At 36.4% G+C, this 15,248-nt stretch overlaps 1 protein-coding gene across 1 annotated transcript in view; it reads right to left on the reverse strand.

Moving 5' to 3' along the window:
* Positions 1-10,989, reverse strand: part of LOC135208129 (uncharacterized) — a 20,538-nt gene extending 9,549 nt beyond the window's left edge. Inside the window, exons 1-2 of the mRNA XM_064240278.1 lie at positions 10,717-10,989; positions 8,485-8,551 (exon numbers count right to left, since the gene is read on the reverse strand). Coding sequence (XP_064096348.1) covers positions 8,485-8,551; positions 10,717-10,989 — 340 coding nt within the window. The remainder of the gene's footprint in view (positions 1-8,484; positions 8,552-10,716) is intronic.
* Between the last annotated feature and the right edge of the window lie 4,259 nt (positions 10,990-15,248).

Here is a 15,248-nt window from a genome sequence, read left to right on the forward strand (position 1 = left end):
GTATTGCACTTCCTACATATGGGCGAGGTGTTATTTCATCTATTATTATTATTATTATTATTATTATTATTATTATTATTATTATTATTATTATTAGTCAGAAGTTGAAACCCAACCCATTCATATGGAAGAAGCCCACCAAATGGGGCCAAAGAATATTATGATGTTCATTTGAAAGAAGTAAGAGAAAATTAAAGGGAAATACCGAGAGAAGAGGCCACTTATTAAAGAAAAAGGAAAAATCAGTTAAGAGATTAATAAATGTAAGCTATTGAAATTAAAATAAAAGGAGAATTGTATTAAGGCGGTAATTTATGTCATCTTTGCAGAGCCACAAGTAAAATATCTGAATTAGTGAATCAGTATAATAGATGCTAAATGAATGCTCGAATCAAATGCCATTTTTTAAAAAAATAATAAAGAACTGCACCATCATTTAACGCGTGTTATCAATAACGTTGCAAACACGAAAATTCCTTGTTTTTATTTCCTGTGCTCTGCTGTAGGAGGAGACACATGAAGGGAATCGGTGCAATTTGCGTATCCAGGACACAGACCTTCACGAATTTCCTGCAGCTGAAACTTAATCTGGGAGAGGCTGCATCTCGATCCTTTCCCTTTGTTATTCATCATCCGCCTTGAATGGTTATTTGCTTGCTTTGGCTTGATAGGTTTGCTTGTTTGCTTTGCTCCTTTGCTTGCTTGGTGATGTGATTGCTAGATAGTTTCCTTGCCAGGAATTGCATTCATTGCTTACTTGCTTTGCTAGAGTGGCTTGCTTGCTTTGATAAATTGCTGACTTTTTTGCTTCCTTTTGCTTTGCTTGATGGATTTGAGTGCTTGCTTGATAGAGTTATTTGCTTGTTTGCTTTAATCTGTTCTCTTTACTTGCATGCTTGATTCGTGGCTTGCCCTGCTTGCGTGCTTTGCTTGCTTTGTTTACTCGCATTTTTTGCCTGGTTTCTTTGCTTGCTTTACCCACTTTGTTCACTTTGCTCGCTTGCTTTGATTACTATGACTTGCTTGCCTTGCTTGTTTGCTTGCTCTGTTTGCTCTATATGTTTGCTTGCTTGCTTGCTTCCTTGTTTCGATGCTTTACATCCTTGTTTTGCTTTGTTTGCTTGCTTTGATTGCTTGCTTGCTGCTTGCTTTGCTTGTTTGATTGCTTGCTCATTCATTCATCACAAATATATCTACTATTTGTTCATTCATTCATTTCATTTTAATTCCATATAGTCTTGACACTTCCACGAAAAATATCAAGACATAAGAACCTCGGTCCACATTGTACACACATTCACAATCCTCCTGGTATATTGAACATCGTCGGTATTTGCATATTGATGCTGCTGACCATCAATATCTCCAGGTGTAAAGTCATCTCAAAGATCCTACACCAGCATCTCGTTTCCTTTCGATGGCGTAGATCATTTGCTGACAGATTTCCAAAGGAAAATATATTTTAAAGAGAGTTCAAAGACTTTCTGTGTCTTTTCATACGGGAGGTCGACGTGTTTGGAATAATAATAAATAATAATAATAATAATAATAATAATAATATAATAATAAATAATAAAATAATAAAATAATATAATACAGAGTCAAAGCTAATCAACTGTTTCGCAGAGTTCTGTCAGGACCGAAATAACAGAAACTCGGCAAAGGATCTGAGCATCGTGTGAGGCTTTCGAATCGGACAGAGATTACAATATTCCCAAATGGGTTTGAGTTGTAACCGAGAATAGTCTCTGTCAGGAATACTATCAGCTGATTATTGTACTACGTCCGATGATAGAATAGAACGAGTTACTCGGTATACGTTTTATTTTTCTTTAAATCACCAGGTGAAAACCCTTGTGAACTGTACATGCAACATACTATAATAAACCCATGAAGGCCTCCAAAGGGAAATCTTTCTCTCTCGAGAGAGAGAGAGAGGGAGAAAGAGAAGAAAGAAGTTACAGTAAAAGGTAAAATATTGATTAATGGGAAGGATTTGAATATAAAACCGATGCACCTGAAATTCAGGAGACCTCAGCAGCAGAGCAGAAACGAATTATCTCCTCGCTGAAAAATTTGGAGATCAGAAGATTCCACAATAGATGATAGCTGAAGCGAAGATAAAACTCCTGAAATAAACTCCCATTCCAACAAGACAAAAGAAAACCCAGTCCCTACCCAACGAACTGATCACAAAAACACGAGTGAGACAACTCTTGGTTCTGAAGCTCTGGTGAAAATACCACCACACTATAATTGTTTCCAGAACAAAGTTACTCATTCTTCATCAGTTTTAGTCTCCAAAAACTGAATAAATTCTAATGTTTCATTAACCTAAAACTCACCCGTTCGCGATTGATTAATGAAGTGCATATCATATTAAATTTGCACTTGCAACTCTAATCTGAATACTAATGAGAAGTTATGTGGTCGTTGTGAGTAATGGGTCTTTTTTTGTTTGGGGTATTTCATGGTAAAATTTTTGCATGGTTAGAATGTATATTAAATTCTAAATCACTACTGGTGAAATCTGAGAACTGTGACATGCAGAGAGAGAGAGAGAGAGAGATGGGAAATACACAGTAATACTCTGTAAGAAACAAAGACAAAAGGGCAATTTACTGCACGTTGGAGGATTACGGAAGACTCATTAGTTCCTCTCTCTCTCTCTTTACTTTCTCTCGTACCCAGAACAGAGACTCAAAGGACAACACTACTTATCCTTTGTCCTCTATTGTTTATTGTCTGTCCCTTTTCCTTCCTTTGTAGCGATGATGGACAAAGGAAGACAAAAAAGGCTTCTACATAAAGACAACTGGATGCCTCCTTTGGGGGGGAAAGTTCATCTCGCCTCTTTTGGTTTTGCTTTGAAAGAAACCAAAAGGAAATTAGTATAAAAGACTTTGGGTATTAAATTCTTCCTTCTGAGGGATAGAATGTTACAGGAACAGAAACATAGTACATAAATAATTAATAAAATATTGCTAATTATAAATACTTATTCGAGAAAGAATTTCTCTCTGCTTAACAAAACGAACGTCTTAGTATTCTTTTCAATCTGAAACACAATTCTTCATTATCCTGACAATGCATACATGAAACTTCGTCATTATCCGGACATTGGAGACATGAAACGTCCGCCATTTTCCGGATATTACAGACAGAACCTTTGAATCGCAACTGATGTCCACTTCTCGAATCCCAAAATCCATCGACCCAACAAAAGCGCCTTCTCAGATGGACCAATCAGAGGCTGCCACCTGTGGCCAATATATACTACCCCCCATCCTGAAGGAATAGCCAATGGAGTTTCCCCCATTTGCCATCGGGGTCATTTGAATGACCACGCACGAGCAATGCCCAGGTCACTGTGATGGTTCTATTTCTTTTAATTCGAAAAGATTCTCTCACTCTCTCTCCCTCTCTCTCTCTCTCTCTCTCTCTCTCTCTCTCTCTCTCTCTCTCTCTCTCTCTCTCCTCTCTCGTTCACGAGATGTCTTTCACGCGTTGTCTGTTTTGAGATATTCCTTTTATTTGTGTGCATAAATCACGTTGCTTCCTGAGGTATTTGTTATACCTACTGGTCAAACGTTGGTATGCATTCAAAGCTACAAGATTCCTATCATTTCCCATTCCCAAAAGTTATAAATATTCCTGTGTGAATCCTGAATGCCTGAATACTTTTTTAGAATCCTTTATGATAGCTCTGAGAGTTTGAACATTTTTCATCTCTCCAAAGGACGATAAATGAAACTTACAAAAAAACAATGATTTTGTAACAAAGAGGGAATTTTGGTAAGCAATGCCCAATATTCTTCACATGAAGAGATAAGATACATGGTAAGACAGCTAAGAATATCCATTTTGCGGAAGACTTTGCAAAAAAACCGTTCGACCAAGTCTGAACCAGAATTGCATAAAATTGCAGAATATTAACTTTCACGCCAATATCTCACAAAAGAAGATATCTCAACCCAATCAAAGAGGCTGCACAGCCGATAAAAACTAATTTGCAGAAGAGCCAAGCACTTTACCCCATTAACCCAAATCCTCCTGGGAGAGGAAAAAGAAAAAAAAAAAAAAGGTCCATCACGAAGTTTTGGGGAAAGAATTCTTGACTTTCATGCAAAGCTCATCATCCATCTCCCACCCGAGAGAATCAGGTATGACGCTGAACCTCATTAGAGCTCTCTCTCTCTCTCTCTCTCTCTCTCTCTCGGCTGAGACGGAGGGTCTTACTGTTTGCAGACATTTGTAGTACATAATAATAATAATAATAATAATATAATAATAATAATAATATAATAATAATAATAATAATAATATAATAATATAATAATGAAAAACAAAAAATAATAATAACTGTATTGTAAATCTGTGGACGAAGTGAAGAAAAAAGAAAAAAATTTGTCCAACAAAAAGGTAGTTAAGTGATACATTCAACAATAGACAAGCAGAAAAGTAAATGTAGAAACATTAAAGCAAAGTATCTATGGAAAGAGAGCTTTATTTGTGGGTAAAACAACAGGAAGGATTCGGAATCCATTAGGACCAAAGTTAAGGCCGTATACAATACACCAGGCAGCAGAAAAGCTCTCAAATTCCTCCACAAGTTCTGAGAAGTCTCAAAGTTTTTCATAGAAGGAAAGTATTGCGCAGGAGAGAGAGAGAGAGAGAGAGAGAGAGAGAGAGAGAGAGAGAGAGAGAGAGAGAGAGAAAGGTGCAAATTATGTTACGAAAAAAATGAATTTGATTATGATTTGCAATACATTTTTTTTTTTTGTAAAATGTTTGTATGATTTATGCCTCCAATGAAATATTGATCTCGTTCCTAAAATATTCTGAAGATTGTTTTTTGTATTAAAAAAAAAAAACAACACTTGAAAGATGATGTATCATGAGCTGCAAAGGTTCCAAATATCAAAATACGTAAGTCAAATCATGTGTCAGTCGTAAGCTACAGGTTTATTTCCTGTATCCACAAAGTCTTATCACTCTTTTAGACTGAGATATTGGACGCCCATAAGAGAAGTCTCCTCAAATAGACAAATCAGATACTTAGTGAGTGGATTTTTATTTCATCCTTATTGGAAAGATACCTCAGAAATACACAGTGATGTTATGGTTCCTTGTGGTTAGGTATTTATTTCATTCTGATTGTCTCGTCTGTGATAGTTCTGTTTGTTCTTTTGTATTGGATGGATAAAGGAATTATTTACATTGTCACACATGATCATATTACGTACTTTCAATAATAATAATAATAATAATAATAATAATAATAATAATAATAATAATAATAAGTGCCTGATGCTATATATATTTCGAGAGACCCTTAGCTCGAAACAAACTTAAAATTTTCATTCATATTCTCAAACACATTTCCTATTTGATCGACATAGAAAAAAAAGTTATGTAGCGTAATTATGAAAATCTTTACGATTCCCAAAACAACCTATTTTTTAGGTTTAACGTTTTTTTTATGACCGAAGCTAATTTCATCACAAGCTATCTTTTCTTCTTTTTTTCGGGATCTGTCAGTTCAGCACCAAAACACTTCGCTACTAGATACAAATGTAGTCCTAGATTTAAGGATTTTTTTTTTTTTTTTAAATCCAAGTCTCTTCTTTATTTAATTAATGGAAGGTTGTTGAATTATCTAATTTTAGAGTCTGACGTTTTCATTCATGTGGAATAAGCTGGTTAACATTGAATTTTTCACCCAAGCGGGAATCTAAACATATTTTATTCCCGTAGTAGGTAAATGGTACATAATTTAAACTGGCTACATTCATACCCACTTGCACAATTATAGAGCCATTGATGACCCAAAATATAAACTTATCTAACTAATTTTTACTGATTTATTAAAAACAAAGGGAATATTAAGATGCAAAATAATAAAACAAAAATTATACTGTTTTCTCCGTAGTGCTGAATACGTCATATTCTTTGGAAGCTTGAATTTCGAGTCAGTGGCCCCTATGGGAGGCTTGTTCCTGGTGAATAAGGTTCACCTCCTGAATAATAATAATAATAATAATAATAATAATAATAATAATAATAATAATAATAATAATAATAATAATCTTGTAAATTTCCCCCAGAAGAAGAGGCGTAAGAACTGGTTGAATGCTGCATGAATTAAACAGGGTAGAAGAGTGTTGCTCCCTTTGGGAGGGGGGGGGGGCATTAAACAGTGAGGAACAAGACTAACCTCATTCTGAGAACCGAAATCCCCCAGTTGTGCTTTGTCTCAATATTTCTTTATTTTACAGGTCTTTAAAATTATGCATCTAAGCTCGGTGATGTTTGTGGAATATCGTCGGCAATAAAAAATCGTTTTTATGGATTAGACGTTTCACGGAAGGGATCTGCTTTGGCTTAGTTTACAGTAAATTTTGTTCTTTTTAAATATATATCCTACTGAGGTTATTTACGTTTCTGCTTCTCTTTAGGTAAATATATCTCTTAGCCCAATCCTTTTTTGTTTGGCAATATATTTTATCATCTAATATTCTGCATCTTTTATGGAATTCTGATCCAAACTTGGTCGAATGATTATTTTGCAAACTGGGTATTCACAGTGGTCTTTCCTTGATGCATATATATTCTTGTGATTGAGTCAGTCATTCTTTCTCAAAATTCCCTCTCGTCGGGAAACCCTTGTTTGTTGCAAGTTTCATTTAGTCTGGTGTGTGTGTGATGTCTGCTGCCATAAAGGATTCTGGAAACGTATTCGGTCTCTTACGAGAGTCACTGGGACGACGGGGATTGTCTCTGGGAATGGGAACAAAAGGAATCTGGTGTACTGGATATATTCCAGGTTCGGTCCCGAATTATAACAATACCTCTGGATGCTACAGTAATCATAGAAAAAATTAAGGTAATATTTCAACTTCTCAATACATGGAAGACATTTTTCGGACCATTTACTTTACTTTTGTTTAACCATAATATATATGACACAATATAGTAATTCTCTCTCTCTCTCTCTGCCTACCTACCCACCTCTTTCTCTCTCTGTCTAACTCCTTCTCTTTTTACTTACCCCCACTTCTCTCTCTCTCTCTCTCTCTCTCTCTCTCTCTCTCTCTCTCTCTGACGCAACCATGACACCAAGATCTACTCTAAGGTGTCCACATTTCGAGATATGCGGACGGCCTCGTCAAAGGTAGAGAGAGAGAGAGAGAGAGAGAGAGAGAGAATGCAAATGAGATATGTCAGACATTCCTCTTCTGTTGATGGAATTATCGCAGCCTCCACAACTGGAATACATTGAAGAGGAAGAAGTCGTGTGGTCTCAGTTTCCCTTACTTGATGTGGTTTTGTGTTTGTGGAAGTGTAAATGTGGGTGGGAGCGTTTTACACAAACACTTCAGACTGTTGTTTGTACTGGAAGAACTGGGTTACGTTACGAAAGGATTATGCACTACTAAAATGTTTCAGAATTAAGTACTTTAGTACCATTAAAGAAATCTCCCCCACACACAACTTGTGCACAAGTAGAATGCTTACAAGATGCCCTGTCTCTCATTAACCTTCTATTGCATTATACGTAACCACTTGTGATAGCTTACAGAACAGAATTTTATAAGTAGAATACTTACAGGTGCCCTGTCTATCATTAACTTACTATTCCATAACAAATAACCACTTGTGAGAACTTAGAACAGAATTTACTAATACTTTAAACCATTCAATGTTTTCATTCTCGTCTCCTCAAATATTACCCAGTCAGAAAACAGCTTCTCTTCACCGGATGTGGTTTGGGAGTCCTGTCGGGTTTAATTATTTTCTCCTGGATGGAGGAATAAAATTCGGAATGGAATACTCAGGAATATCTTGGAATTCTATTCCAGCCCAGGTGGTCTCTGGGCTCTAGTTTGTATTCTATCTTGGTTAGTATTCAGTGGCGTCTGTAAGACTCTGCTCTCTCATTTCCGTCGTCAGGTTAGAAATGTGTCAGTCACGTTGAGACTTCACATTCCACTGGACTTTCTATTGAAGCGTTGTTATTTCTGTGTCCAACTGAAGTAAACAAGACATTTAAAGACCTTGATCTTAAATGCCGATACCGATGATGAATGTAACTCTAGCATTTGAGCGCACATCCCACACGGGTGGCACCGGAAATGGTTCTTTAGAACGACACTATTTCCACTTATATTCGACCTTCTATTCGACTTGAACCTAGAATTATATTCGACTTGTACCTAGAATTATATTCGACTTATATTTGAACATATTTCGACTTGTATTCGCCTGATAGTTCTTCTTATATTCGACGTATATTTAAACATATTTTCGGCTTGTATCGACTTGCAATTTGACTTATATTCGACTTTTATCGACTTGCATTTCTTATATTTGACTTATATTAGACTTGCATTTTGACTTATATTCGACTAATATTCGACTTGCATTTTTGACTTACATTTTGACTAATATTCGACTATATATTTGACTTTCATTTTAACTTACATTTGACAACCATCAGGTAGCAGACCTGATTTAGGTCAAGGGCAGACGCAACAGTTTCATCAGGAAACTGAATACAGTGATTTTCAAAACAGGAAAATGAAACTAGGAAAAACGTAGTACATTGTATTGTCAAGAACATAGAAAATAACGAGAAATAAATGAATTTGATAATTCGTGCATACCTCCTTAGAACCACCTATCAATTTTGCAAATGAGTGCTCAGACACATCTTCAGGGAAATATCTTGAGATGATTTGTGTCATATGCCCAGAGAGTTATTAGTAAAAACTAGTGTAAAAACATTGAAAATGAGCAACTCAGTATTGCATGAAAGCAGTATTTTCCCAATTTATAAATACTCTGTAAAGAACGCTGATGTGTTTTGCATGATATCGCTAAATCAATAAAATGATTTTAAGTCCGATAAAATTTTTCATAATCATAATAATAATAAACCATAAGAGAACCAGTCACAAAAGGACCAAAAAATAAACAAAAACTACAAATTTAGAAATATTTCCCAAGTCACAAAACTGAGAGCAATTCACAGAGGAAACAGTCAGTATCTCCCCCACCCCCGCCGCCCCCGTAAAATAACATTCTTTTATAAACAATGAAGTGCATAAAAAGACTAATAATATAAAGCCAATGCCATTTCAACAAAAAAAACCCAAAAAAAAGTAGTGCATTAACACCACCACACCAAGACAATGCAGAATATCTGAAAAAAATAAACATTATTATTAATATATTATCGTAATAAAAACTTTGATCGATGTTATTAATGCAGGTCACTGCTTGTGTATCGTAACTCTCTCTCTCTCTCTCTCCGTTGTGCAATTATCATAATAATCGTGCGCAAACTCCATGAGCAAAATAAAACAAAATCATCAAGTCTCTGTCAGGCATCTGAGAATTAAAAGTGAAAATGCCACAACAATTTCATAAATCATTTACTCAAGTTTGTGCCAGCAACAATTCTCAGTTTATATCAGATTCTGGATTTTATGTTGTCTAAGATATTTTCCTTCAATATTTCTAAAAGACGGAAATCATCAAAGGAGAGAGAGAGAGAGAGAGAGAGAGAGAGAGACGAAGAGCGGAGAGAGGAGAGAGAGAGAGAGAGAGAATGTGCCAAACATAATAACCACCAGGGTCAGAGGCTTCGGCTTTCAACAACATTTGATGTCCCAGATAAATAATGTTTATTTTCATTTTTACTATTTTTATATTTGTTATTACATTTCATTAATTTCTTTTTCATTGTTATTATTTACCAGATAGAATCTTCATGATATCCACTTATCATTTTCAAGTGACAATTATTATTCCTGCTTCATGCTAAGGAGGAATTCTGAATTTCCCCCTAAAATAAGATTATATCGAGATATGAAGAAAGTCTGCTGGACGAATAATAATAATAATAATAATAAAAGATTTCCTTTTAGCAAAGATGGGTTTGCTAATTGAATTCATATATAAATCATTTCCTGTCACTGTTAGGCTGCATTTCTGATTAAAGGAGTTTCTTATATACAAAGTGAAAAATGAGACACAGTTCAATAGGTGTTCAGGCACATTCTATAACACTTAGGGAACTGTTGAAGAAACATGTTCCTGACATCATATTTTCAGACCTTTATTTCTGCCTGATGACTAAAATGTTTCGCGCAAAGCAGCTTGCAAATTAAATATTTATTAATTCAATGTTCAGTCATCCTACATTTGTTCATGTTCTAAACAATTCACATTATTGATTGAAACTATTTATTTCATATCAAGGACAAATATCTATCGATACTCAGCCAATGGAACTCCCTTCCCCTGCCGCCTGAATTTAATGAATTTCATTAACTGGCTGCTTTATTTCAAGCACCAGTCCATTCCCAAAACAAGAGTCGAAAGAACCAACCCAATAACGAGCATTTGAACTGCAACGTCGTCCGCAGAATATTCAGTATTTATATATATTACCTTCTCCTCCCCTCGTTATCAGTCTCCTCTCATTCCATCTTATCGGTCACGAGTCACGACCATTCCATTGCGTCTTAGTGTCCAATTATCTCTCTTCTCTTTCCCTTGCTTTACCTCAGTCTGGTCCTGACTCTCTCTCTCTCTCTCTCCTCTCTCTCTCTCTCTCTCTCTCTCTCTCTCTCTCTCTCTCGCTCTGTCTCTGTTTCCTGGTGTCTCTTGTTTCTGGGGTGTCTCTTGTTTCTGGTGTCTCTTGCTTACTGTGTCTCTTGTTTCTCTGTCCTTGTTTCCTGTGTCTCTTGTTTCGTCCCCTGTTTCCTGGTGTCTCTTTGTTTCTCTGTCTCTGTTTCCTGGTGTCTCCTGTTTCTTGGTGTCTCTTTTTTCATTGTGTCTTGTCGTCTGCTGTTTCCTCGTTGTTTTCTCTGTTTCTTGTGTCTCCTGTTTCTGTGTGTATCTGTTTCTGTGTGCATTGTTTTGTGGTCTCCTGTTTCTTGGTGTCTCTTGTCTCATTGCCCTTGGTGTCTCCTGTTTCATTGTCTTAAGTGTCTCCTTGTTTCTCGGTGCCTCTTGTTTCTCAGTGTCTCCTGTTTCCTGTGGTCTCCTGTTTTCTGTGTTTTGTGGTGTCTCTTGTTTCACGGTCTTGGTGTCTCTGTTTTTCCTGGTGTCTCTCCTGATGTTTCCTGTGGACCCGTCGCGTCGCGACCAGTGGATTCCAGAGGCTCTTCCATGGAGGAAAAGATGGACTTCCAGTCTCCTTCCCCCGGTTTATTGCACTCTGCGTCTCTGCCCTGAAGTTAGAATGCGAGTGAATAATTTGCATTTCTATTACGGTTTTACTTGAAACTTGAGTTTGTTATTAAAGCAATTACCATATCTAATGGGACAATTTGCGTGAACTGATGCCAAAAGTTTGTTGATAGTAAATTTTTATATGTTCGAAATCATTCTGGATATAAAATAATTAGGTAGCGTCCAGTTTATAATCGATTCTTCTTCTGTAAAACCTATTATGATATGACTGCATTAAACTGAGATGATTTCATTACACGATTCGACTTCCTTTGAAGATTTCCACTACTTGAAAGTCCTTCTTTTTACGATACTTTCACGAGAAGCTCTTGTGGTAAGAGAGACGCATTAATTTAGATGGAGAGATCGATTTAGTCCCTCGGGAAAAAGCCATGTGATTCATGAGGTGTTATTTGGAGGAGGGAACGGCTGAGGGTCACAACATAGACAGACAGACAGACAGAGAGGGGAGTAGTGTTGATGAAGTTTACGTTTTAATTATACACGCACTTGATATAAAATATAAATAAAACTGAAAATCTAAAAAAGTTTAAAATCCACCATTTGGCACAACCTTGAATTCCCAAGACGGTGGAGGAGCCATGCAAATTACATGAGTTGCCCAAAATTATGCACCCCTGAGGTGGGCCACACCAGGTTTTATGTAAGACCTCCTGAGAGTGGCCCTAGAAATAAAAAATAAAAGAAATATTAAAATGAATAGTTGGAGATTATTTTACGCTCACGGTTAAACAGGACGGAAATGGCTAAAAAGAAAAAAAAAAATTAAATAAGGAATATACGAAGCATCGAGGTTTTCTGGGATAAAGGAATTTATTTGGCAGTTTAATAATAATAATTCTCCATAGTAATAATTCTCTTGCAAAGATCTCAAGTAAGGGTGCAATTACACTAGTATTGCCAAACTCACAGTATACACCACCATTGCCACACCAAAATCAACACCATTCGACACCAATCACCAGCGTTTTTAAAGTAAATCCCTCCAACACAATAAAAAAATAATAATCTGTGTCCCCATTATATTTGTGTCTTCCAAAGCATAAGGAACTTAAACATTTCCAATGCATTTCATTCCTTTTCTCTCATCTAAGAGAAAGAAAATCTCTTTTCTAAAAAAAACACTACGGCATCTCACTTCATCAACTAATCAATCAGCTGATGTCTTGGCATTGGAAAAAATCATTTTCAAGGCAAATTCGTCTCCCAACACACCCAACAAAGAGAGAAAAAAAAAGGAAGGAGTTTTCACCCCCACTGAGAAAAAAAAAAAAAAAATTTCACTCTCTCCCCACCAGGCGCTGAAACACCCCTAGTCAAGCGATAGAACACCACGCCCGGTCAAGCGATAACCCCGAGTCAGACCACCAGTAGTAGTAGACAGTACCTCGGCCGGTAAGCAATGCCCTCGAGGCAGGCAGTACTCCCCATTGCAATACCCCCGAGGCAGGCCACTACCCTACCCTGCAATGCGCCTTCTGCGTTCGTTAGCAGAAATTTGCTGAGCCCGCAGAACAAGTGGGCGCTCTGTATCAAGCAACAAGTGCAATTCAAGCACAGTTTTCGTATGCATGAAATACTTTTTTTATACCCACTATAATGTTAAACAAAGACGAATGGCGTCATTCTAAACCTGCACCAATAAAGAAAACACGTCACTTTCTGCTACTATGGGGGGAAAAAAAAATTTGGACATCTTAAACCAGTCCCATTACACTGAATTATTTCAAAAAAACCCTCCCCATGATTTAAAAAAAAAAGGTTCTTTAACACTCACCACTTCGTAATGAGAACAAAAAAACTGAGGAATTTGCGCAAGACACGATAATAACACAGCAGATCGTCTCGGGGAATGCACTCACAAACATCTCAGTACTACTGACTGTTCCCGGCCCCTTGAGGCATCTCGGATCTTGCCCTGGGCAAAATGCTGAGTCCAGTGAATTGTCTTCGCTCAGTACTACAGTTAACGGACGGATATTTCTCATTTTCTCTCACTTAGTAACTGAAATCTAACATACTTCCATAACCAGACACTCTGCAAATGGCATTTAATCTCACAAAAGGCGTAACAACGGTTTCAATATCTGCTGCCACCACTGTAAACGATATAAGAATCTCGTATTTTATTTGGTGAACGTGGAACCCCGAGCGTCAGGCAAACTGATACACTCAATCTCCCTCTCTCTCTCTCTCTCTCTCTCTCTCTCTCTCTCTCTCTCTCTCTCTCCAAACAACCTCTCTCTCTCGTCTCTCTCTCTCTCTCTCTCTCTCTCCATTCTGACAGGTAATCAAAATAAGAGTCAAAGTTATATAAAAAATAAATGTTTATTCAACGATGGAAAGATAATATCCAAAGTCTCACAGACTAACTACTCAGTTAACCCCCCAGTATTTAAAATGTCTTAATCAGTAATTTGTCACACAATTGTCTCTCCTCCCATATGGGGACTCTCGGTCCCCCCTTGCCGAAGACCATAATTCCCTCACCAGAAAACCGTCTGTTTCAAAGACACGAGAAACACACTCGTTAGCACACAGATAAATTTAAAGACAAAGTTAAAGATTAAAATTCCTTACAATGTGTAACAAGCCATCCCTTTGGATAAAGTAAGGTACACTTACCCATCTCAGCCTGGAAAACACACAGAACTAAATAAACTTTCGCAGAGCTATCCCCAGCATTCTGCTTTTCTCTCACGGACGTCTCAGAAAGTCTCCCCATAGACTTGGCTAAGGACGCATTATCAAAGGAAGAGGCGCACACGCACATATGAATGCAAACACAATTCGTTAACGCCCCACGTTACTGGCTACAACCAGTTTCTCAAATGCACTTGGATAAGACTCATGAACTCGTGAACACTGACCCGCTTAAACTATGCATCAGAAATGATTAATCAGCTTTCTCAGGCCGTTGCTTCGGCTCTGTCTCTATGCATTCCAAAAAGGTCACAGCACATCACATGGTGTATTAAATATATATCATTAATTATAACCCCTGTCACACACACACACACACACACATATATATAGATATATATATATATATATATATATATATATAATATATATATATATATATATATATATATATCTAAAATATATATATACTAAATATATACAAATATCACTGTGGATCTGAGTTATAATGACAGGTGAGGTTACTGTGAAACAAACCATGTTTCCATAATTTAATTTAAAGTATTCAGCAATTCCTTTTATTTATTTATTTCTTTATTTATTTTAATAGTTAAAAACAAAGAAAACCGTTGCTTGGTGTTATTCATATCCTTGCCGACCTTTGCTGCAATATTCTGCTTTTCATAGAGCACACGTTTATTAAGAGAGAGTCGCTTTTTGGGAGACGAATTTAATGACGCGAAACTCTCTTCTCTCTCTCTCTCTCGTATGATATCTGCACAATTTTTTGAACGAATGATTTTCTTAATCATTTACTCTGCCTGACAGATTCATATTTATTAATTAGTCGTTAATTATCGTTCAGCATTGCAGACTGACAAGGTTATTGTATTTGGTTCTGACCTAATTATCATATTAAATGATAATAAAATCAATTTAAAAAGATCCAGTCAAAATAAAGGTCTGAAACAGGACTATTTTATTCGGCAGTTTAGGTGTGAATGTGGCAGTCTCTCTCTCTCTCTCTCTCTCTCTCTCTCTCTCTCTCTCTCTCTCTCTCTCATTATTACCGATAACATTCTAATCTCTCATGAATATAATATGAACAGAACAGCCTCTCGGGAGTTCTCTGTATAGATGGTAATGTATTTTGACTTAAGAATTATTGTTAATTTCTAATACATTGCATTTCCTATTCAATAATAATAATAATAATAATAATAATAATAATAATAATAACAATAATAACAATAACAATAACAATAACAATAACAATAAACAATAACAATAACAAGAAGAAGAAGAAGAAGAAGAAGAAGAAGAAGAAGAAGAAGAAGAAG

This window comes from Macrobrachium nipponense, chromosome 34 (assembly GCF_015104395.2).
Source record: "Macrobrachium nipponense isolate FS-2020 chromosome 34, ASM1510439v2, whole genome shotgun sequence".
NCBI classification, from domain to species: domain Eukaryota; kingdom Metazoa; phylum Arthropoda; class Malacostraca; order Decapoda; family Palaemonidae; genus Macrobrachium; species Macrobrachium nipponense.